We start from the raw sequence: 25,470 nt of genomic DNA on the forward strand, positions 1-25,470 counted from the left end.
AGTCAGTGTAATTTATGCCAAATGAGTTAATTGGGATTAAACTGGATTGGGATGGGCACTGTACCCAATAAAAGTTTGATAATTTTCCATCTTATATCTTGTGAGCATGTATCACACCTGTTGTTAAAAAAAAAAAAAAAAGGCAAACCAAGCAAACATCATATACATGATCTCATTTAGTTCTCATAGCAGCACAATTAAGAAAAGTACTATCAAGACCATTTATAGATAAAGAAAATGAGACTCAGAAAGATTAAGTAGATTACCTAAGGGTGCATAAGTGGGTACACATAAGTGACAGGGCTGTAATGCAAATTCTTGACTTCAAACACTATACTTATAAGTACTACCTATCCTATCTTTCCTCTTCAGTCACTGCCATTTCAAAGTAAATTGCCTCGGGACTTTACTCCTTCCCATTCCTCTCTTCTAGTCCTCTCCCCACCCTGCACTTACCCTTCTCCTCAAGTTACTATGTCAAAGAATATATATGAGATAAAACTAATTTCCTAAAGTTTCAGGTCTACTGAAATATGAGACTACTCATTTCATCATATTCTACCTTAACAAGATAAATTTTGTAACTGGTCTTTTCCTTTGCTCACACTAATATTGGGATCTTAGTGTTTTCTTACCAGTTACATGCACTTTTTAGAAGGAAATTTTATGTATGATTTTTTTTTATAGTAACTTTTGCTGCATTGAGAGTTCTAATTAAATACTAGCCCAATCTAGTCAACAAGCGTAAGTATCTAGAAGTAATTTGGCTACATGCAAAAATAATGTAGGACCAGTGCATCTTCCACCTTATACCCCAAGGGTACCTGAGGCTGCTCAAGTTTTTTGTTTGATTTCTTTTATATGAGGGGAAAGAAAAATAATTTCTGGATCAGAACACACAAGTATTTAAGGACATACATAAATGTGAGTTTGTTGAAGTTGGCTCTCAGGGGTGTTGTACATCCTGATTTCCTAGGGGCCTGAAAAGAAATAATGAAAAAAGAGTAACAAAACCTTTTTAGTAGTAAAAGTACCAAAGTATTTTAAGTACTTGAGGTCTGGCACAATATTTATCATTATAAAATCCCTTTAACTTGGCTTTTTAAATTTCAGGATAATGACATCTTTTAATCCACTTGCTTCTCTATTCAGAAAGATCTAAGGTCTAACAGTCTTTTACTTGCCTAATGCAATCAGGTTAGAACCAATAAAAACTAACACAGGGAAACCTTAGGTTTAAAAAGAAAATCACAGGACACCTGGGTGGCTCAGTGGGTTAAAGCCTCTGCCTTCGGCTCAGGTCATGATCCCAGGGTCCTTGGATCCAGGGTCTTGGATCGAGCCCCGCATCAGGCTCTCTGCTCAGCAGGGAGCTTGCTTCCACCTCTCTCTCTCTGCCTGCCTCTCTGCCTACTTGTGATCTCTGCCTGTCAAATAAATAAATAAAGTCTTAAAAAAAGAAAAGAAAAGAAAATCACTCCAAGTGGAACTTGGCCAATGCTTGGATTTGGATTTTAAGCTTGTTCTATGGATTTATTTATGGCCTCTAAGGCAATCCTTTTTTATTCTTATTCTCAATTAGTGAAGTAATTCATGAATACATTTCCAGAAACAAAGTTGACAACATACTGCTCTTTTCTTCAGTGGAATCATTTGTTTCCTTATTCTGCATGCACTGTCATTTCACCATCTGAATACATAAGAAATATCTGACCTTTAATTAAACTTCTAGAATATAGCTGCTATTTTTTAGCATCCTAGAAAGGGTTGTAAAAATATGAAACCATGGGAGAGAGAAATAAACTGTCTTTGTTCCTTCTCCATATGTGGCAATCTGAAGGAAGAAAGTGCTCTGGCTTATGAACTAGAAACACTTTAATTTCTAATAAGTGGCAGCTTAAGAGTATTTCTTAACCTCTTATTCTTTTTACATTGTGAATCAAAGCAGATTATTTAAATGTTAAATTCTAAGTAGATGTGCTAGAACACAGTACAGGCATAATGGTTAAGACCGTGGATGGACTCTGGAGTCGGACAGACCTAGGCTGGACATCTGGAGCGCCGTTTACTGGCTATGTGACCTTGTGCAAATATGCACATTTGTTGTAACACCTCAACAAATGGGAGCAATTAGTATTACAAAAATAAACCCTTACATAATATAAATTAGTATTATTAAAATTTACTCATTAGACATTTATAGATGAAAAAAGATTATCAAAATCATGAAGCAGCTTAAAAATATGTAGCTTTATAAATACTACACTTGAAGTTTCTAATAGCCCTCAGTTTGACCTAGTTGTACTTTTGCCTTAAAATGTTTTAGCTGTCATGAGATTTGACATCTAAAGAAAAAAGAGGCCTATTTGTTATGCATATTCTAGTTTATGCTAATGGTTTTAACAAAGTTTACGCATATATGTTAGAAAAAATTTCCAATTTAATTACTGCAATTTCCTCCCGGTTGTAAACACTATGGATGATTGAAAACATGTAGGACACTTCTGTGGGTACTCACCACTCCAGTGAGTCACAGCACCAAACCATGAAAGTCTTAAGAGAACTTTCATAGGCTTTAGAATGTAGTAGAAATATTAACTTAGGGGAAGTTACAGTATTTTGGAAATACTTGCCAACAAACAAAAAGAATTTGGCATTTGGAAGTTTTCCATAGGCCTAGTCTGTAGTCAGACCCACAGAAACCAGCACGTTGAGGCACTGGGACAGCAGGAAACAGGTCAGTCAACCCTTGCACGGTTTACAGTGCTCTGCATACACAGTCACCTTAAATCTTCTTATTGAATTGATCCTCACTTGGCAGCTCTTTCAGAAGTGTTTGTGCTGATTAATACTTAAGTGATTTAAATACTGACTTAGCAATTTCTAGCACATACAAAATAATAGTGTTTTTAGTTTTCTTGCTTCTGAAGCAGCCAACTGCCTTATAGAGCTCTTCATTACTCATTACTGCCCTCAAAAATAGCTCTTCGGGGCGCCTGGGTGGCTCAGTGGGTTAAAGCCTCTGCCTTCGGCTCAGGTCATGGTCTCCGGATCCTGGGATCGAGTCCGCATCAGGCTCCCTGCTCGGCAGGGAGCCTGCTTCCCTTCCTCTCTCTCTGCCTGTCTCTCTGCCTACTTGTGATCTCTGTCAAATAAATAAATAAAATCTTAAAAAAAAAAAAATGGCTCTTCAATTGAAGTTTCCTGAGTCATTCGGTTAATGTATTTCTTCAGGTCTGTAATCAAAGACTGGTTACTATATACCATGTTTCTTAGCAGATGAAAAAGCCTTCTGTTTTCACTTAACATTCCTTCTACTAAGCATTTAAGGCTGTCTCTGTGGGAGCTGTCTCCCCTGCAGTATGTGAAGGAGCCAGATCCCAGAGTTGTAAATGAGGGGGAAAAATGGGGTTTCATATTTGAAAATTTAAGTTACCAGGCACTTTTATTTTATAGCTTAATCACGGAGACTTTCCAAGATAGGCCTAAAAAGCAGAAGATATGATTTTAGAAATTGGAAAAAAAGCAACAGCACATTTAAAGCAGAAGATGTAAAAGTAGAGCAATACTTTTCATAAATTATTTCTTTAATTCAGCAACTGAGACCTGCTTTAATTTTTATAACTATATTTAACTACCTTTAATGTAACCTTAATAGCAAATATTACTTCCTTTGCTCAGGGGTTAAAAATAATCAAAGAATTCTCAAGCAAATCTGGTTTTAAAAATATTCTATCCCTCTTGTATCTTGTTAAGAATTCTTGGGAACTGGTATGGAGTGGGGGAGAAGAGAAGATAAAATTAGTTTATTTGTTAGAAAGAGCTGTCATTGTTTTCTTCACTGTTGAAGTAGGAAATAAGTGGCAAGGTAATTTTTGCTTTGAAGTTCATGAGTCCAATGCTAACATCTTCCCTGGGCAAATTCTTTAAAAATGTTTGTTATTATCTTTCATGAAACTGTGTTTAGTTAACCCTTGAATGTTCACTGTCTTTTACTTTGACGAAACCTATTCTAGTTGACTTTAAGCCTTAGACTATCTTGTTACTAAATTGAACAATTAAGCTCTCCATCAATTTGTATGCGCTAGAGTTAGATTCTCTCAAATTACATCTCTAGACACTGTGGTTCTTTCTATACCTAATGTTAAGTCCAAATGTTTTTGTTATAACATAGCTAAATATAGGTCTCCACTTAACTTCTGTATTAGCTTGTTCATGACTGAAAGGCCATTGTAGCTGAAACTTGTGTGAAGGCCGGTGAGGCTTGTGTGAGAGGAGATGGGAGGAAGATGAAGGTCATGATAAGCTCGGATTATTCTAAGTGAGAAAGGGAACCATCTAAATGAGATTGATATGATGTATTAAAAAAAAATCACCCTGGCTGTTATGGAGGAAAAAAACCCACCACATGAGGCAAGAACAGAGAATGTAGACTAGAAGCTCTTATAGTAATCCAGGCTATCAGACCAGAGTAATTGAGGAAATGAGAAAGGGACATGTCCAGACCCGATCAGCTATTCGTGCTACTGCAATGATGGCCTCACATCTGTGTGATTCCTATTCTGTGCCTTTGCTGTATCTAGTGTTTAGGAGAGAAGCTAAGGAAGAACAGGTTTATAGCGGGAAAATCAAAGTTCTGTCCACTCATACAACATTCCCAGATTGATGGGACTTTAAAGTGCATTCATGAAACTTTTCTAAAACATTATTCAAGTGACCGTGCCAGAAGCCTTCTAGACAGAAGTGTGTCCATGCTGTTTCAAATAACTGACCCAAATCTCACCCTTCCGTAACTTAACACCTATGCAAAGTCGTTGCTTGACAAAGCCTGGAGAGGTTTTATATCAAGGTTTCTCAACTTCTGCACCATTGGCGTTTTAGATGGGGTAATTCTTTGAGGGGCTGTCCAGAGCACTGGACTATGTTTAGCAGCATCCCTGGCCTACTAGATGCCAACAGTACCATCTCCCAGTTGTGAAAACCAAAAATGTCTCCAGGTATCACCAAATGTCCCTGGAGGCCGGGGGGGTGGGGCACAAAAATCTTCCCCAGTTAAGAACCACTAGTTTATACTAGGCAAAACTTCTAGCAGTGGTGCTGACAGAAACAAAACAAATGTTTACTGCCACTTATAAACCCTTTTATACTACCGGAACCAATGCACAAATTGGTTATTTTAAAAATCTGCTCAAGTTGTAAACCATAAAGATAAATGCCTTAAATTTACCTTTAAGCGCTCAATAGTTATTTGATGTTGGACCATGATCCTGAGTATGAATCCACTGACTGGACTTCCAAGTTGTTATGGTACATGATGCATTTCCTACCATTTTTAGTTTTAGGCATTTTTAAATGGGACAAAAATTGGATTCTGCTTTCATTCTTGCTTTTATTGATAACATAAATTTGTTCAATCTCACCTGTACTTCATTTATTCTCATTTTGGCTGGAGAGGGGCTGGGGGAACAACTAGCTTTTATTAATAAGTGTTCTTTCTTAATACAGTCAACCTAGCTATCAAATAAAACCAGTCTTTTACACTCACAGATCAAGGACTGCTGAATATTTAATTAAATTACATAATTACCCTGTGTAATACAGATTCGGTGACCATTGCCACTGACTCTTTGTAAGCATACAGTTCCTCTGATGTGACAGCAGCACGTGGGAATGTCAGAGTGCAGCCTCCTCCCCCAGCCTTCAGTGCACCATGTCTTAAGTCAGTATTCCTTTCCAGCCAGTTTGCACCAAACACTATGTATTCAACTTGTGTTATTTCTTTTAATCCACAATCCTAAGATACAGATACGTTAATATCTTTGTTTTCCCTTTGAGAATACTACACATGGAGATGTGTCTTGCAAAGCTAATAAATAAAATGATCAGGATGAAAATCCCCAACATTCTAACATATGCTTTACCATTTCATCACAAGTCCAAGGCCAGGGGGGTTAATTCTCTACAAAGCACTAAGTTCCAGTCTAGTCCACAATCACAAACTGTACCTTTGAATCCTGACCCATCATCTTATAAAGAAAAGAAAGATCAGGGACTGTGAAGCATCGAGTCCACACATTTAGGACTTTTTAGGACTAACCCCAATATTACCTGTGTTAACTTCCTATGCTGTGGTAACAAATTACTACAAACTTAGTGGCTTAGAACAACACATTTAACTTACAGCTCTGTAGGTTAGAAGTCTGACATAGGTCTCACTGGGCTAAAATATCAAGATGTCATCAGGGCTGTCTTCTTTTCTGGAGGCTCTAGGGGAGAATCCACTTCCTTGACTTTTCCAGCTTCTAGAGGCCACCACAGTCTTTGGCTTTTGACTTAGCTTCCCCTCCATCTTCAAAGGCAGTCACACTGTATCTCCCTGACCAGTCATCCACAGTCACATTCCCCTCTGACTCTGAACTTTCCTGCCTCCCTCTCATACTTTTTAGGACTCTTGTGATTATACCAGGCCCACCTAGAGAAATCAGGATAACCTTCCTACCTTAATAAAATGATGCTTAGAGCTTTCGGGCACAGCTCTGGACCAGTCTGTTCCTGTTCAGTTATATTAACTCTATCATTTTTTTCCCTGAAAAATGTGTAGCATTTTATAAGGAAATAAATCATGAGATACTTCAAATTCGAAATCATTGGTGCCAACTGAATTAACACAAATTATACTTTAAAAGTCATTTGTAAGAAGTATTGGCTAAAAATGGCTATAGGAAGTTACTCCTTATTTTAGGTCAGTGAGATGGTCAAATAAATGTCAGTGCACTTATACAAAACCAGTAAGTTTGGCACAAATAATTTTTACCGATACAATGACAGCCTTAAAAATATACTTAATACTGTTAGAATTTAACCTAATACTTTTAACTCTGCAGTTTAGCTTCTGTAATAGCTGTTTCCAATGATACTTTTCTCAGTAGCGGAATTTCCTTTAGATTTTATGCAGCATGTGATGCATTTTTTGCACTTGTCTTTATTTTTAAAAATGATGCACCTGAGGACTCACAAATGGTAGTAAAATACAAGTAGAAGATCATAAATACTACTCTTTGCTGAAGATCTAAGTAATTCCAACAGGAAAGCAGTATAGAATTACTAAAAATCCAATGCTTAAAACTTAAGTTTGAATTTCCAAGAACAAAGCTAAGGACAGAGATGCAAGTGGTTTCTTTGGGAAATAATCTCCGGAACCAAGAGTGAGGGAGTGGGGAGAGAGAGACAGGGGATGAAAAAACGAAGTGTATCTTACTGAGCTGGTTATTGTAGACAGCTGGGTCTCTATCCTCGAGCCCCACTGAGGAACCATGTGCCTCAGAACTGTCCCTTTGAGACGGCTGGGGCCTTTATCCAACAGATTACCTCCTCCATTGGTAACAATGTGTGTTTAGTGGGCACTTTTACAAGTCATAAAATTTTAAAGTTTGATTTGTAAGAGAAATCAGTGATGACTGATTTGCTTATTAAAACTGTCCTCAAAGTCGATGTAAATGGACCAACTGTATAATTCCAGATAATTGCAGATATACTGGAGTGCTTTAGTCTTGAATAGTTTTAGATGCATATGATCAGTCTCACCAAATTCCACACACAAGGTTCTAATGTAGCAGCTTCTATCTGCTATAGAATGATTTGATACTCAGTACTGTAATAACCAAATTCAAAACAATGAACAAAAAGTAATTTTCATGAAAGCTTTTTTTGGGGGACTCTTCCTGAATGTGCTATTTTAAATGACTAAAGGATGGTAAAGGGATTGTTTGGATTGAACTATCATTCTATTCATATTAGAAATCCAGACTATTTCTGACCTGCCTTCCAAAGGTGTTGTTACCCTGTGTGGGGGATAGGTAATGAATTCTCCTTTGTTCCCTGAGATTAAGTTTTTACCTAATCTATACATTTAATGGAAAACACTGAATTGAAAGCAGTCCCAGTGGTCACTGCCACCACCATTGCCTCAACTTAAAAAGATGCTGTAGGACTGCCAATTCCTTTAAAATTAACTACATTTGAATTCCAAAAAGAGCTATGAATTAATAAACCTTCATGATTTATAAAGGTGGTAAGTTCAACAATAAATTAAGAAGGCAATATTAATAAACACCATTTAGTGACCACCTCTGTGCCTGGCCCTTTGTTTACTCACAAACCTGTAAAGTGTAGAGAATCTTCTTACAGATCCCAGAACTGGATGACAAAGGCTAAGTAACTTGTTAAAGCACACAGAGCTAGTAAATGTTGGAATGGAGATTTTGAAGCCTAGTAGGTCTCATTCCAAATGTTTCTCCAATAACAAAAAAAAATTTGAGTATGTTCTAATGTTTCCATTTTTACTTTAAAAATTACTGAGACTTTTAAAGAAATCTAAACAGTGAAATTTTGTTGTCTTTGGCATAAAATATTTCAAAACTAGCATACGAATAGTCATGTAAAACACTACTCCAGTTATGATTAATAAAATTCTTTTGTAAAGCTAAGATAAACAAATTTGACATCCACTTTTAATTTCTTATTTTAGGTAAAAGGTTAATTATTTAAATTAAAACTTCAGGTTCCTGAACTTAAAGCAGCTCCCTGATCTGACAGAGAATAAGAAAACGTTATCATTTACAGATAGATCAATCAAAAGACATTTAAAATAATCGACTGAGAAAGACCTTAGAGCTGGAAAGAACACTTCTGTACATCTTTTAATTAATTTTATTTACTATTGTCACAGGAGATGAGTATGATGTATGTGCCATTTGTTTGGATGAATATGAAGACGGAGACAAGCTCAGAATCCTTCCTTGTTCCCATGGTATGAATAATTACATACTGTTTTGAATTTATGTATAATTGATATGTAGGCTCAATATTAGAGAAAGAGACAAAATAGTTATTAGCATACTATGAGCCAGGTCTTGTAGTAATTAGTGGTGTCATTAAAGGATGGAGATATATTTATAGAAACTTACGAACTTTTTTTGTCCCTACACAATACACATAGAAGAACAGGAATAACCATGGCAAGAAATTAAAAATGTAATATTCTCAACCACAGTATGCTATCTAAAAGATGTGTATTTTGCTTTAACAGCTTACCACTGCAAGTGTGTAGATCCCTGGCTAACTAAAACCAAAAAAACCTGTCCCGTCTGCAAGCAGAAAGTTGTTCCTTCTCAAGGCGATTCAGACTCTGACACAGACAGTAGTCAAGAAGAAAATGAAGTGTCAGAACATACCCCTTTACTTAGACCTTTGGCTTCTGTCAGCACCCAGTCATTTGGGGCTTTGTCGGAATCCCGCTCACATCAGAACATGACAGAATCTTCAGACTATGAAGAAGAGGACAATGAAGATACCGACAGTAGTGATGCAGAAAACGAAATTAATGCACATAGTGTTGTAGTCCAACTGCAGCCTAATGGTGAACGGGATTACAACATAGCAAATACTGTTTGACCTTCAGAGGGTGATTGGGTTATTTCCTAATAAATGTTTATTTAGGTATACAATTTGATTTTTTTGCTCCCTTCAGAGATTCCTGTAGAGATAACTTATTTTTTAGCATTCTACAGTTTAATCAGATTACTGAAACAGGTTTTTTTTGATCTGGCATTTATCTGCAGGAGTGTACTTCATTTCACTGGTAACTAGTCATAGGCTGGTGCTCAAGCATCAAATCAACCCTTCTTCTGGAATGAAATATAACCAAAATATTTTTTAAAATTCCTCAGTATAGCTTGCAATTAAGACCTAGATCCCAGTATGAAAATGTTTCGTGTTTTACACACAAGGTGAGTGCTGTGGCCGCCTAGCATGAGCTAAGCCAACTCCCATTTGCATAAAGTTTACCTAGAGTTACTGAGTTGGAATATATTTGTTCTGGTATTTTCCTAAATTGCCATCACTCAGGAGAGGTGACAATTTAGCATTTTTCCTTGTATCAGCACCACAAAGAAACTCAAAGCTCTTTTTCCTTTCTATTCCCAAGCAGTCTTATCCTGATAGGAAGGGTCTGTACTAGTGCAGATTTCATAGGTTTCTTTTTTTCTCAAAGTTTTAAATACTATAGTGTTATGTATGAATTTGATTCATCAACTAAAGTAAATGTCTCTGGACTTTACTGAATTTCAGTATCCTTAAGGGTTTTGTGTTATGATCAAAGCAAAAAGAAAATGCTGTATAAAAATACCAAACTTCAGCAACTATTAATACTCAGATCATATACCTCTTAACAAAAAGCATCTTATGCTAATTTAGCCCTGCTCAACCATGTACAGAGCAAATTGTTCAAGTATTGGATTTGAAAATAACTGCTTATGTTTAATAGAACTAATGATGTAAACAATGTATTATGAAAAGCTAAATTAAACATTGTAACTATGTAGAAAATATAGACTTATGTATAATCAAATTGCTGAGAATTTTTATATGGCATTGTATGAAGGGAGTTTGAATGTTAATAAACACGTTTCCCACTTTAAGAACTGGCAAAATATTTGTTCTACTATACTATTACCCAGATTAGCTTCATTTATATGCACAGTGCTGTAAGGTATAATTAAGGTAATATAGGTCATATAAAACCACAACCTTAGAATTTTATACAAGGTAACTGCTCACAACCAATTAGGTAATTTCCCTAAAGTTAAAACTGCAGCCAAAATCCCAGCAATAATGTACATTGTGGTACCCTGCTGTAATTATGGTACATCCTTATAGTAGACCTCTATACAGCCTTTAAAGAACAAAGTATCTAGACAGAGCTATATTGACATGGGAATTTTTAGTCAACAAAAGCACATTAGAGAATAGTTAGTACATGATATATAGTTGTCTTCTGTTATAAAAAGAGAAAAATTTATTTTTAAAAGGAATGTTAACAATACTGGGGAAGTTCTACCTTCTGAAAAAAAAAATCTTATAATCCATCAAAAGAAAAAAGTTATTTCCACTTAGGAAAATAAAAGGTTGAATTCAATATCCACTGCCTGATACAAGTTGTTCCCTCCCCCAACCTCCTTTTAAAAATCACACACAGGCCTGAGAAATAGATCATTAGTTTACTATGGTAGGGAAGCAGACTCTGGAATTGGATGTACTTACACAACCCTAACTTTTGCAAACCTGGGTGGTCATCTGTACAATTTCATTTAACCTAAGGGAGGGTATGAGGACACTCAGTACCTGCCACATAAATATACGGTAATAGCTTTTTATAGTTGTTAAATAAACACCATACCTAAAACAATTTTTTTTAAAGGGCAAAGTTAAAGGTCACTATAACATGTAGTAAATGTTGTATCCCCTCAGTCCTCAATCTATAAACCAGATAAAGGACATGGGTTCCTTTTAAGTATTGGGAGTTTTTCTGAGGCAAAAATTAACCCCCCCCCCCCTTTTTTGAACCCAAAACTGTTTTTATTTGTGTTTTTAAAAAAAAAAAAAAAAAAAAAAAGTATATATATACTGGTTTTTGTGTATGTGTATATATATATACATGTATATATATATATATGTGTGTGTGTGTGTATGTGTATATATATATACATGTATATATATGGATAGTTGAAATCTCTTATTTCTTCATGGTGTAACTATACAGCTTTTTAAATAGGACATTAAAAATTAAAATCTAATTTTCATTAATTCTTTCCTAATTTAAAACTTTTCTAATATGAAAGCAGTCACATTGGAACTTACCCCAGAGATGAATTTATCTTGATATTTTGCCCTCAGAAACACCTATGTAAAATACATGTATATATTATACACTCTATGGATTTATACTGTATGCAATATCTGTTATTTAACGTTTTTTGGTGAGCACTTTCTCATGTTATTCAAGGATGATTTTTATTCTCTGGACATACAATAATTCATTCAACCCATAACCCTCAAAGTCAAATCTCGCAGTTTCCCAAGTTTAGGTATTTTAAGTAATGTGATGTAATGACATTCTAAGTATACAATGTATTTAGCCCCATTTCCTCAGGTTAAATTCCTAGAACTAAGTATAAAACAGTTACCTACATATATTTTCCTAAGTGTTTTTTGTGGGTAGGGGGCCAATGGCTAGTTTCATTATTTCATTAAACACCTGTGTTATAGTTGCCCCCTACCATCTTCTACTCCCCTACCCATACCCCCAAACACACACTTTTCACTTTATAGGTTCCTTAAGGGCTTCACAAGTTTGGTCACTGCTTTCTAGTCCCTTCGATAGCTCAGCTGGTAAAGCAGAAGACTGTAGCTGACATCCTGGTCACTGGTTTCTAATCAGTTACCCTAACAGTTCTTTACAGCTAAAGCATGCATGTATATTATTACTGTAAAGTCTCAAATCATCACAACCCAAACACCAAATTTTCATTTGACCAACCTTTTGTTTGTAACTGGGTTCTTAACAGGTCAAGAAGTTGAAGTTTTTTTTCAATTTCAAAGGTTATGTCCAACTACCAAAGTAGCCCCAAATTCCTAACCTTCCATATTTTTACATCCTTGTATGTAAACTAATCCCTGACAACACTGTCAAAAAAATTTCAGTTATGCACAGTACAGTTTAATAAGGTGGAGATTCCCATTCCCTAACCCACTATTTCTTAAACGGTAGCATATATAGACCCCTTAAAAGTGAACCAGACTGACCTGCCAATTATTTCTAAAGGGACTTCTGGAGCTTATGGAATCCCATCTCTAGGGTGAAAATCCAGAGCCCAGAATCTGCATTACAACCAGCTCTCCAGTTTTGCTTAGACCCACCACCAACTTTTGAGCATTCCTGCTCCATGCTTCTGCCTCACAGTTCATGAAGAGTATTAAACATTCGCTAAACGTGAATACATCCCAGAAACCTTATAATGTCTGGAATTAAACTTGACTATTATGTAGTCAAAGCTAATAGGTCACTCCAGTGCCAGAAACTCCAGGAATATCCCAGTTTTCTTAAATGCTGCCTAAGGAACATCTTCTCTTCTGTGAAAGTGCCAGTTGGTTGACTGGAGCAGGCCAATACTGCTTCCAAATCTAAAGAAGTCACATGACAGTTCAACACAGAAGAAACCACAATGCAGAAACCCTTCTTGGTATTTGGTTCCTTACTGCTCACTAGATTTCACAGCTAGAGACCAACAACAAGAGAGAATACTTAATTTCTAGCGGGTAACTCAGTTTTCCTCTCACCAACCCAAAGATGAGCCCAAAATGATTTTTAAAGCCTTTTTTAAAAAGATCAAGGTCCATGAAAAAGAAATTCCCAGGCACTCATTTTATTTATAATAAATCCTACAGGATATGAAATAGGCCATGAACTCAATTTTAAGATTTTATGCTTGCTACAGAAACTGGCCTATTCTGTATATCCCAATGTGTCAAAAATCAATTGTAACAGTGACAACAATTTACATAAACACAGGAGTCTAGAGTATTTGGTTGGAATAAATTTATTTCATCTGTCTGTAAACAAGGTGTTTAATAGTTATGGCATTTTTTTAAATGCATATTAAATCAGATGAGTTAGACTGTATCCCAGATGTAACAAAGTGCAGGGAAAGAAATGGACAAATCAGCAACAAGATTTGTTTTTAAATCTGTACATTATCCACAAGGCCCAAACAATAGAAGCAAATACTAGAATGTCCCTAAAGTAGTGCCATTCGAAAGAAACCTTTAATAGGTCAGTTAAAATCCATCTCACAATAGCAACAGTTCATTTTAACAATAGTATGGCACAGAACACATATGAAAAAAATTCATCACAAGACAGCCAAGTCCACAATAATGCAACTTCATATAAAAACTCAAGCTGCAAATAAAAATTGGTCCTATGAAGAACAAACTGGACACACTCCAGATGGTTATGTTGGGATACCTAATGTCCATAATGGCAGCCTTTTACAATTTTACTAAAGAGTAGAGCTGGTGTGCAAAGAAAAAGAACACAAATCTGAGCTATTGCAATGATGGAATGTCCCTGGGGATTCGATCTGTTATGGTTACTGTAAGGTCATGGGAGGAAGTGCCTTTTGCTCTCGTTTTGCAGTTGCACTCTTCACATATCCTACAGACAGAAGGCCTGTCTCTACTCAAGTGCAACGTAACAATACTGAAAGCAAACTACTGCAGCTCTCAATAGCTCGTCAACAAAAGGGATTATTACTTGGTTAAATAAACCAGGCACTGCGTCGAGGATGGAAGCAAACCAAATACCTATGTGCAAAGGGAAAGGGTGGGAAAAGAGGAGTGAAGGAAAGATGCATGCACTTTTTCCTCCCAACCATGCGCTACGAAAGGAAGACTAAATGAGCTAAGTAAATGCTCAAAGTGCTGAAAAGACATTGATCAAATTAGAGATTGTACAACCGGCACCTTGCTTAATATTAACTTATTTTAGTTATCAATATCCCATTAATTGCTAAGACAAAGTGATGCCCAACTTGGCATGCCCCCTCCCCCCAAATTTCAAGGTATCATGCAAATCATTATTGTGCTGCAATTATGTTGCCAGATAAGGGTTGGTTACATACAGTGGTTAACATACAAATGATCCATTGGGCAAACAGGAATCATGACATTAGAAAATAGGTAAAGAAAAATTAGCTACCACCTATAGTCTGGTAGCACTGTGACCGTAATTGGGGTGGTGATGAAGACAGTTGCTAGGTAGATGGGGAGAGGCTGCTTACACATCAGACCTCCTCAGGTATAAAGCGAGTTCATATGCTTTCTTGTTAAGTGTGCCTCCGTGGACACCTTCCTTTCCCATGACTATAACCAATGCTGGAGTACACAGGGAAACAAAACAAAAGTGAACAGAATTATTTAAGGGGGGGGGGGAGGGCAGAAAGAAAGACACCTTTCCCCACCAACAGAGGGATACAAAGGAGACACAGGTTCATACCCCATCACCCTGCATTGCTAATAAAATTTCCAGAATTAAGACTCAAGCTTACAGCTAGGAAAGTTTAAGAGCAATTTTCCCCTAATACTTAACAGTCTGCCTAGCAGCTAGAACCCAGAGTCTCTCAAGTATTTTGCCATTGAGTATGCCTTCTTATTCAATCCGCCTCCATGGACCCCTTCTTTTCCCATTACAAAGACCAAGACTGAAAGAGAAAGAAGAAAAGTGTTTCAAAAGAAGTGTTAATCAAGAAAGTCACATAAGTTTTAGCAGACAGAACCCCGATTAATAAGTTAACATTAAGTTAGTTTTCCGTGAATTGTCAAGCACTGAAGTCAACTAGGTCTCCAAAACGAGAACTTTCAAACTAGAAATATGCTGAAAACACTATAAACTGCATCCTGGAAGCCCAATCAGTGCACCTGCAGCACTGCATAAAATATCCTCAGACTAGCTAGGAGAAAAGTATGATCATTTTCTTCTGGGGCAAAAACAAATGACAAATTATTAGACTACTCCCCAAAACATAAACTTAAAAACTTAGATGAATACTTATAGACTTCTCTCCGAATTTAATAGGCTTGATTAAGTACAAACTATTAAGCCTGCCCAGTGAGACTCAATGTATCTATTAATTCCAGAGAAAAACCAAGACCAAATTTTAAAGAGCATTTTCAGTGCCATTCAGAAAAGGCCAAATAAAAAGTACTTAAGGCTTGTGCTTATTGATGTCCTCGCTGTGCTTTATTTTTGAATCTGAAATCCTGAAACAGGACTACTGTCTCCAACAACAAACAGGTTCTTCTAATGATGCAATTCAGAGGTCCAGCCCCAAAATACTTGTGCACGGCCAATTTTATACTTGCTACCACTAGATGTCAGTGGTGCCATTTAGTATAAAAATGTTATTCTAGTTTTGTCACACGGTTAATACTTCTTTTGAACAGATTTATCTGAACTCAGGTAATGTTTAGAGATATGTCTCTATTTCAATTATCTAATTTTCCTAAAGAAAAATACTCATAAGCATAACTCATATCAGAATAAGAGTAACCTTTAGGATAATCATAAGGAGATCGTAGAACCACGTCAGTAAATTACTGCTAGGAGGGGCTTCAAATTCATTCACATAGATTTGGTCTTAAAAAAATCAGCTATGGCAGGTCTGCCAATCTGAGGCCACGCAGCCCTCTTAATTTACAAAATATTTACAAATACATTTCAGTGTATTTATAAAGCAATTAGATATTATAATAAACCTTAATCTTATAAGTTTTTTTATGAAAAAGCAGTGAGACTTACTAAGTGTAGTAAGAATTCTGGTAAGTTGAAAATAATCAGGAAATACCAGAACCATATACATGAAATATTTCCTAGTTTTCAAATCTAAATCACACACAAACTTAGTCTTTGAAAATATTTCAGTAAACAGGTGGCTTATTACAAAACCTTATTCTAATTATTTCTCTCTTCCCCAACAATATTTCTAATAGAAAAATGAGTGAATGTTAATTCTTCCTTTTTTATGCTGAGCAGTAAATAATTAACACGCAGGGAAGAGATGCAAAGGCGAAAGACTCAAAAGGACTAAAGTAACCAAACAGTATGAATGACTTAATGTATGTGAATAACATGTGAATATTCTGTTTTTGAGTAAAGTCAGGATCTTAGAGACTAGGCTGTGTATGCAGCTGCTATAGAGTTGGTAAATCTCAAGCAAAGCAGTGCCTCCCTTCAGTGCTGGGCAGTTCACAAAAACCACCTTAATAGCCATTATGGACTAACACTTTAATTCAAAATGTTAAGGAAACTGCTTAATAAGTTGTAATGTAGCGTGCAACTTTTAACCAAAAGAGTACTCTGCTCACCTCTACCAGCTCTGCCGACAGCAACGTTGTATGTTGGCTCCCCACCTTGACTCTTTGTCCGGATGTCCATTGTGCAGTCACCATCGACGTATAGGCTATCTCTGATCACCGAGCACTTCTTTGCGCCAAGAGTCAACCCGTTGGTAAAGAAACCTTCCCGGTCTTTTCCTACAATCATATCTATTTCTACTGGCTGCCCCCACAAAAAAAAAAAAAAAGAAAAAAAGAAAGGAGGAAAGGAAAAAAAAACATGAAGTTGTAATTCTTTTCATGCCTCCATGTAAGTGGAAACAGTGTGCCAAGTTTGTATCGTATTGTATTAGAAGACATCCACATTTCACTAACATAAAATCAAGTTTGTTTTTTCTAAAGAATTACTTAATCCTGTATGACTACATGTTTTGTATCACTTCATTTCACATTTCACAAACTTACTAAAGACCAGTTTGTGCAAAGAATCTATGAAGTTGCACTAAACTGCAAACTTAACAGATTATTTATAAACTGTTACAAGTCAGGTGGTACCTGAAGTGCTTATGTGATGGTAAAGATTCACCTATAAACTCTTCTAACAACTGCTTGTCTGTCACATCCAGTCACATTACAGTTCTGCTACATCAAACTTAAAGTTGCTTGAAAGTCTCCTGAAATAATGCCCATGTTCACTTCTACTCTGCTTTAAATAGCCTGAAATATCCCCCACAGTATGAACTTCAAACCCTAGCCCTCAACACATTCCCAAATTCGTATCTCCCTCCTCTACTTCCCTAGCCACTCTCTTTTTCCTCTCCAACTTCCCTTCCCCTCCCACCTCAGTAACCACTTTTCTTCCAGGGCAAATGCAAAGAGGATTCAGCTGGTAGCACTGCAGTAGGCAACGGTAAAAAAACAAACAAAAAAACCCGGAGAAAATGGAGGGAGACCGGGAAAGAAACCGAGGTAGTCGCCAGAACCGGAAAGGAGAAAACGTGCGTTCTAACATTCCCTGAATAAGAAGGAAGGCGTCGCCCCCATCAGAACTGCAGAGTCATAGCAGGCCCCAGCCATTTCCAAGCACACTCCCGCAATCTTCCCAGCCAGACAGCGGGAACTCACACACAAAGACAAGAGGACTGCAGGAAAAAAGTTGATCGCCAGACAGATGCCAATTCTCTATAATAACTGTACTCCACTGCGATTAAAGGAGATCTTAAAGTACCGGTATCAAGGACTGAGTTCTACAGTTAGATCTTAAGCCATGTTAAGTAGTACAGAATAATTAGTAGCACTCATAATAGGGGGCCTGAATTCTGGCATTTGATGGGAGAGGAGCGTGGGGCTATTAAGGGAATGCCCCTGTATTTGACACAATCGTCACAATCCAAAAACAGCCATGTGCAGAAAGAGGCAAAACAATACAGCAGCACTGGAGGATTAGTGACAATTATCCCCCAAACATGTGGCAACCAAGTCAAAACCATTAAGTCACAAGAAAATCAAGCATTGTAAAGCATAAATCTGCATTAGTTTCTTTACTATCTTCACCAAAGAGGGAGGGACTTGGAGAAGTGAAGTGTCCCTTCGGCTTTCACAGATTACTGTAAGCCCCATAAAAGCACCCCCTTTTTTAGAGCTATGTTGCGTAATTGGGGATAACGGTATATCGATGAATCTCCATAGGAGGAGGAGAGAAATCAATGGCAGTTCGCCATCTTGGAGAATTAAAAAAAAAAAAAAAATCCTATGGAGCCAGAGCTGAAGTCGAGATTCACGAATCCACCTACGTTGTCGGCGTACATTTCTCTCAAGCCCCAAAGGCCTGGACACCCGCAAACCTACGCAAAGTCGCTGCGAGGATCCGGGGGCCGGGCAGCCGCCGCCTCCCACAGCCCGCGGTGCGGGCGGCGCGCTGTCCGCGGAATCGAGGGGCAGCCCGGCCGCCGGACGACCCCCACCCTGGACCCGCGCACACCCGCCCGGCCCCTCCAGCCCCCGCTTCCACCCCGGGACATGCAAAGCAAACCTCAGGGTTTGCAGGAGACCAGAGAGAGCCTTGCGAAGAGGAAAAAAAACCCGCCCCCCCCCACCCCCGCCGGTGCGCCCCCCCCCCCCTCCTCACGGACAGGCACTGGGAACGCCGGGGGCCGCCGTGGCAGTCAGGGAGCCAGGGAGCCAGGCCGCCGCCCCCTCCAGGTCAGCGCAGCCCCGGGCGAGGGGGCGTCCCCGGGCCTCGGCCTCCCCGTCCGCCCCGCAGCCGCATCCTCGGCGCCAGCTGCCTACCACACCTGCCGGCGCGGCCCTCCTGTACCCACAGCCGGCCGGCCCCGCTCGAGTCCGGGGACGAGAAGGGGAACCCGGACCGCCGCCGGTCCTCACCGTAATGCTCTGGAAGACGCCCCCGGCCGTGGCTGCCCAGACGTATTTGGCGTCGCAGTAGCCGACAATGGCGGCCTCCTGGCAGCAGCCATCGCACATCAGGTTATCCACGTAGCTCTGCCAACCGGCCATCTTCGAGCCCTTCGCACTGCAGCGGGGACGGCAAGGAGCAGCAGGCGCAGCGGCGGCGGCGGCGGCGGGCGGCGGCGGCGCGGGGGGAGGCGGGGCGGGGGCGGGGAGGAGGCGGCTCTGCGCAGGCACCGACCGCCCCCCTCCCCGAGGAGCTGCGGAGGGAGGACGCGGGGACGGCGAGGAGGGACAAGCGGCGGAGCGCGCCCGGCCTGCCTGTCCGCCCGCCCGCACCGCGGGACTAAGCACCAGCGGCTGCGGAACGGCTGTGCGGGCGGCGACGATGCTGGCGGCGGCTGCCCCTTCTCACCGCGGCACCTTTCAGTTCTCCGCGGCCGCGGAGGGGCGGGCGGGCGTGCGCGCGCTTGTGCGTGCGATCCTTCCGCGGCGCCCCGACTCGAAGGGTCCCGGGAAGGGAGGGGCAGACTGAGGCGGGGGCGCGGAGGGATACCGCTCTGGGACAATCACGGCTGCCACGTGCGGCAGAGAGGTCCGGTTGCGGTGAGGTCGCTGGGGGCGGCTGCCCGAGGCCTGCGGAGGAGGTGGCTCCTACGTCGCATTGGGCACCCCGGGGATGGGGGCGTCCGGGACGCCTCCAGTCCCCGAGGCTGGGGCGTGATGCGCCTCTCTTCTGCGTCCGGTGGCTGGGGATGCGGAATCTTGAGCCTTGGTGTTGGATTGCCGAGTTGCCCTGGTGACGGGATGTGGCGCGTTTACTCCTGCTCGTGGTGGGGGTGGCAGTGGCAAGGTCGCTCACGCTCAACGCCGGCGTCCTCAATGGGACCCTCTTCCCTGGGGGGCTCAGCAGCCGAGAGGGCCCATCCCGGCAACCTGAAATCCGAGCTGGCGTTTGTGCTCTCAGGACCATTTCTGAGCTTTGCCAGTCTTTCATTGTTGCCTCATTTGGGTACCAAGGCTTCGCATTCTCTGGATTCTTTGACAGTAAGAACGCCTTTAAGACTGCTAATCACCTGTGGCTAAATTACTCAAAATTCCGGATAAAACCAATAGCGACCTATGTAAACTATTGTTGGCTACTGGGAAAGTTAGTGGCGGATCAATGAAATCACTGAAAAAACAAGGAATAAAAGATCTAAGAAAGGGTTCCCCGGCTGAATATAATACAGTTTCTGCTATTTAAAGGTAAAATAATTGCAGGTCCCAGGTCTGAGAATGGCTTGTATTTACAAGGCGGAGTCCCTGTGATTCTCTCATCTCTTCGGTAATCTCTGGGTGCTTTGACTAGACAAGGAATTAGGAGACGACCTACAGCAATTTTAATTTTAAGTGAACAAAAATGATCCGCCAATCAAGGAAAGGAAGAAGGCTCATTTAAAACGTTGAAAAGTTAATTTCAAATTTAAAGTTATCCTGTAAGGTCACGATTTGTTAAACAGCTGTAGCTCATGAAAGAAGACAAACTGGTTGCTAAACAATTTAATTGGTTCTGAAGCTTTGTATTTTTTCTGCTGTTTGCTTTAATATATTTTCTGCTGAAATCAGCTACTGCAGGGGCGGGGGGCGGGGTACAGTAGGAGAACCCCCAAGTCAGGAACCTATCAGATTGAGACAATGTATTTTCTCATGTTCTGATGATACAGAATACATATGTGGTATAAAATGTGTGCCAAAAATTGTTTCATTTTTGCGTGTGTGCCTAGTTACACTTACTGGTTTATTACTTTACCTCTTTGTAGTGGTGTTTGATGGTTTTAATCCTTCAATCTTAGTTTATCACCTTAAAAGCTGATAATACAGTGTGTTGATAGCACTGAATATGGTCACTTTGTGAGAAATCACCAAGCTGTACAGTTAAAATTTGTGCTTTTAGTATGCATGTTATAATTCAATAAATTTAAACAAAAAAAATAAGAGAAAATAAAATAATTTAAAGTATATTGAAATTGAGTGTTATTTATTAACCTACTCTAAAGTTTTTGAGATTTCATTTCTAGACGATTAGAGCAAAGAGTTGGAAATAACTGCATTCCATTTTTATTCTATTGTTGGCTTTAAACAACAAAAGGATTATACCAACCGAATATTCTGGATATTCAAATCTCAAAAGGTTTTAAGAAGATTCTCAAACACATCTATTGGGTAATACATTCCGAAGAATTTAGAATTTGTCCTTTTTCCATATTTTTTCAAAATTTGATACACTTCAACATTACCATTTTACTTTTTCAACAGCGTTATTACTTTCCCAGAATTGCATATAGTAAAATTTAAACTATGAAAAAAACATTTTGTGTAATAGATTAAATGAGGCTTTACAGTTTAGATTTTTAGATAATATATTCAAAGGAATCTACTTACTGTCTGTTTTTAGTACAAACATTCCCCTACTTACTATGGTTCAATTATTATTTTCCAACTTTACCATGATGTAAAAGCCATAGGCAGTCAGTAGAAACTGTACTTTAGATTTTGAATTTTGACCTTTTCCCTGGTTAGTGGTATGCAATGTGATACTGGAGATGCTGGGCAGCCAGTCAGCAGTCAGCTCCCAGGCAGTCCCGCAATCACAAGGGTAAGCAACTGATACAACCATTCTATTTTTCACTTCCAGTATTCAGTAAATTACATAAGACATTCCATACTTTATTTTAAAATAGGCTTTGTGTTTGATGATTTTGCCCAACTGTAGGCTAACGCAAGTGTTCTGACCACATTTAAGGTAGCGAGGCTAAGTTTTTGACGTTTCTAAGATATATTAATTGCATTGTCGACCTTCAATAGTTTCAGTTTACAATGTGTTAAGATCTGTACTATTATAAAATAATCCTGTGCCTATTTTCTTTAGAACGGGTTTCCCAGCACTCTGTCTTATTTCTATTTGTATAAAATGATCTGTTACTATTTCATATAACTTGTGTACTGCACACATGCTTCAAGAGGCATAAGTAGAGGTTAAACACTGAGTTTTAGGAATAGCAATGTGTTATGTCCAAAGGAGTGTCAATATGAAAAGAAGAATTAACAATTTGTATCTTTCTCTAGGTTCTGTTCTTGTTTTTGTTTTCAGGGTAACTGACCCCTACAGTGATAATACTGATGTCTGGGCAGTAGAGAAAAATCGTAGCTCTGTTGATAATAGGTAGCCAGAATGATGGAGCCTTTAACTATCAGTGGTAGCATATTTAAATTAGGAATGAGTTCTTACGCATTCTTTCCAAAGTTTTTAAATTCTTATTTAGGAAAACAGAAACTATGTAGTAAATCAGATTCTTTAACGTATCAGTCAAGGTATGTCTGAACTTTTTAAGTCCGTGAGTAAATCATTAGACATTTTAGCAAAAACACAAAGAAAAAGGAGTTAAATTGGTTAAAATGTATTCAACCCATTAAACATTTGTGTAGACTAAAACTACATAACTACCACAAATATAGTAATAATTAACTAAGCCCACCCCGAGCCCCCAGTTAACTAAAATTTCACCTCCATACTTATTTTTTGGAAAAAGTGTTTTAATTGTAAACATAATTATCAAAACAATAAAATTTAGAAAATGGAGAAAAATCACACTTAATCTCATAAGCAATGCAAATGATGTCGTTTGAATGTTTTCACTTGTTTTATTTATGATTTTTATAGTAAAGAACATGGAGTACCTACAATTCTGGATTTGTCCATTTTATCCTGAAACTCAATGAATTTTTGCTTTTTATAGCTCGAGGTTATTCAATTGGATGCATACAAGTTAAAATTGTTGTATTATCTTTCTGATATATTTAACCTTTACATTAGGTAGTGGCCCTCTTTATTGCCAATAATGTGTTTCGTCTTAACCAACTGGGCCACACAGGTGCTCCATACATGGATTTTCTACTGCATGAGGGATACGTGCCCCTAACCCCTGTGTTGTTCAAGGGCAACTGTATATATATACATTTGGTACTTACCATTCCTTCTTACATCCCAGATCGTTATTCTATGATCCTTCTTCCTGAAGTAAATCTTTAGAAGTTCTTTTAATAGAGTTCTCCTAGTAAATTGTGTATATTTGTTTATTCAAAAATGTTTTTGTATCACTTTCATTCTTAAAAAAATAAATTGAATTTATAATACAAGACCAACACTTTGAAAATACGGCATTCATTCTGGCTTTCATCATTGCCAGTTGTGTTTTTATGAATGATCTGTTCTTTTTTTCTGGCTACTTTTGGAATCTTTTTGTCCTTGCTGTCCTTCAGTTGCACTATGATGTATCTATATCTATGTTTCTTTTATTCTACTTGGAAAAAATAGGTATATATCCATGATCACTTCTGGAAAATGCTCAATCATTATCTCTTCAATTATTCCTTTTACTCAGTTCTCTCTCTTCTTTTGGGATTCAAAATAAATGTTTCCTTTTCCTCTTCTCCACATCTCTTAGCTTCTCTCATATTTTCTGTCTTCTCTCTGTACTGCATTCTGGGTAATTTCTTCAGCCAAAAGTTACAGTTTACCCTTCAACTGTGTTTCACCTGCTGTTAAACCCCTACAATGAGTTTTTCTTAAAATCTGTTTTCCATTTTTAGAAGTTTCATTTTATTATTACCCAGATCATTCTCATTCCTGATGGTCTCTAATTGCTTGCCTATCTTTGTGGTTCCCTACTTTATTTCTTCAAACATCTCTTACCTTATTATTCTATACTCTGTATCTGACAATCCCAGTATCTAAATAAGTTGTACGTTTTTACCTCTCTCACTCATGATGGCTTGCCTCCTGTATACTTGGTGATTTTAGACTGTGAATTCATATTTCCTTGATCTTAATATATGGGAACTCTGATGGCTTAAATTGAAGACAATTTGTTTCAAAGATGATTTGCATCTGGTTCTGCCATATGCCCAGGAGTACCAGCAACTGGGGCCACTTTAACCCTTCCTATGATGCCCCCTAAATGCAGGAATATCTGATTCACTTCCTAACATAGAGCTGTTATTGGCATTTGCATTCAGACCAACCCCATCTCTCCAGCTTGCATACAGACCCTTCCTCTAGTTTCTGCTCAAGATTTATTTCTCTTTATTTGGTGGGAAGAGGGGGTCTTCGAAGAGATTTCTAATTTCTGAGTGCCAGGCAAAATAGCAAAAAAATGGATTTGATCCAGTATCTTGTTGTTTTGTAGCCAGAGAATACCCCTACAATATTTAGTTCAACAATGATGCCAGAAGCAGAAATCATAACCACAATTGGGAATCTTCTGTGCTTTATTCACTATGAGTTTCTGGCTTGGGTACTGGCTGGTGCTATTTACTGAGACATGGAATATAGCAAGATGAACATCATCAAGGAGGAAAATGTTTAGCTTAGTTGACTTTTTAGTACTTGTGAGACATCTAAGTGAAAATGCTGTATGGCAGTTACATGTACAGCTCTGTAGTTCAGAGGAGACATCTGGACTTGAGATAACACTTCAAAAATGAGTAGAGGAAGAGAAGTTTACAGTGAAAGCAGAATGAGTGGCTAGAGAAGTTGGGTGGAGAATCAGGAATGAGCTACGTCATAAATGCCCAAGGAAGAGAGTTTTTCCAGATGGTAGGAATGGTTTAAGAATAGCAAATAATACTAAAATGTCAAATCGGAGTACTGGAAGGTGTTCATTAAATTAGCAACAGAGAGGCTGTTTTGGAAACAGACAAACAGATTTAGGTGAATGATGGCGAATAAACCAGATTGCAATGAGTAAAGGAAAAAATGGAAGGCAAGAGAGCTGAGACTTTTCTTCATTCAAGAATTTTGACAGTAAAGGGAGAATAAAGAGAGAATTAGCCAAACGGAAATTATGGATAAAGGAGGGGGTGGTGGCGGTTGTTTTATTTAGAGAGTTTCAAACATGATTAAATGATCATGAGACAACACTATTAAAGAAGGAGATGTAAAAGATATAAGAGAAGGAAGATAATGCCTCAAGGCTCTGGAACACTTAAAAAAAAAAAAAAATGGCCTGGGATCCAAAGCATGGTTGGATAGAAATGCCCTTAGAAAAAAGATGGGGCACCTTCATTGTAACAGCAGTATATGATCGTGACTTTCTCTTCTTTTTATGGCACTATGATATGAATACAGAAAAGTGAACTTATCATAAATATATACCTTGTGAATTTTCACAAAGTAATCTCACCCAGATAGCCAGTATCCAGATGAAGAAACAGGATGATATCAGGATCCCAGGGATCCTCTTTTGGCCTACTTTAAGTCACTACTCTCCTCTCAAAAATTTAACTACT

At 38.6% G+C, this 25,470-nt stretch overlaps 3 protein-coding genes across 11 annotated transcripts in view; 2 read left to right on the top strand and 1 right to left on the bottom strand.

The window, feature by feature from the left end:
- The window catches only part of RNF13 (ring finger protein 13), a 157,063-nt gene extending 146,582 nt beyond the window's left edge, over positions 1-10,481 (top strand). For all 6 annotated transcript variants that reach the window (XM_032852467.1, XM_032852466.1, XM_032852468.1 and 3 more), the window contains 2 exons: positions 8,729-8,809; positions 9,089-10,481. In XM_032852467.1, the coding sequence (XP_032708358.1) occupies positions 8,729-8,809; positions 9,089-9,453 (446 nt within the window). In that variant the 3' untranslated portion in view covers positions 9,454-10,481. The remainder of the gene's footprint in view (positions 1-8,728; positions 8,810-9,088) is intronic.
- PFN2 (profilin 2) lies at positions 884-19,507 on the bottom strand. Of its 4 annotated transcripts, none has more exons than XM_032852475.1 (4): positions 19,117-19,507; positions 16,762-16,954; positions 11,698-11,739; positions 884-980 (listed from the first exon to the last, which is right to left on the bottom strand). In XM_032852475.1, the coding sequence occupies exons 1-3, from the start codon at positions 19,246-19,248 to the stop codon at positions 11,711-11,713; spliced, it is 354 nt and encodes a 117-aa protein (XP_032708366.1). In that variant the 5' UTR covers positions 19,249-19,507; the 3' UTR covers positions 884-980; positions 11,698-11,710. The 4 variants fall into 4 exon arrangements, with proteins under 4 accessions (XP_032708366.1, XP_032708367.1, XP_032708365.1 ...); XM_032852476.1 differs by lacking the exons at positions 884-980; positions 11,698-11,739 and adding exons at positions 13,419-13,864; positions 14,688-14,772; XM_032852474.1 differs by lacking the exons at positions 884-980; positions 11,698-11,739 and adding an exon at positions 13,419-14,772.
- LOC116864782 lies at positions 19,491-21,107 on the top strand (the record flags this gene model as incomplete). Its single annotated transcript, XM_032852637.1, is given in 2 exon segments — positions 19,491-19,892; positions 19,894-21,107. Coding segments are annotated over 2 exon segments (735 nt in total), but the record flags the coding sequence as incomplete, so codon positions are not given.
- Positions 21,108-25,470: the final 4,363 nt, after the last annotated feature.

This window comes from Lontra canadensis, unplaced genomic scaffold (assembly GCF_010015895.1).
Source record: "Lontra canadensis isolate GAN:19392208 unplaced genomic scaffold, GSC_riverotter_1.0 scaffold6, whole genome shotgun sequence".
In the NCBI taxonomy this organism is placed as follows: domain Eukaryota; kingdom Metazoa; phylum Chordata; class Mammalia; order Carnivora; family Mustelidae; genus Lontra; species Lontra canadensis.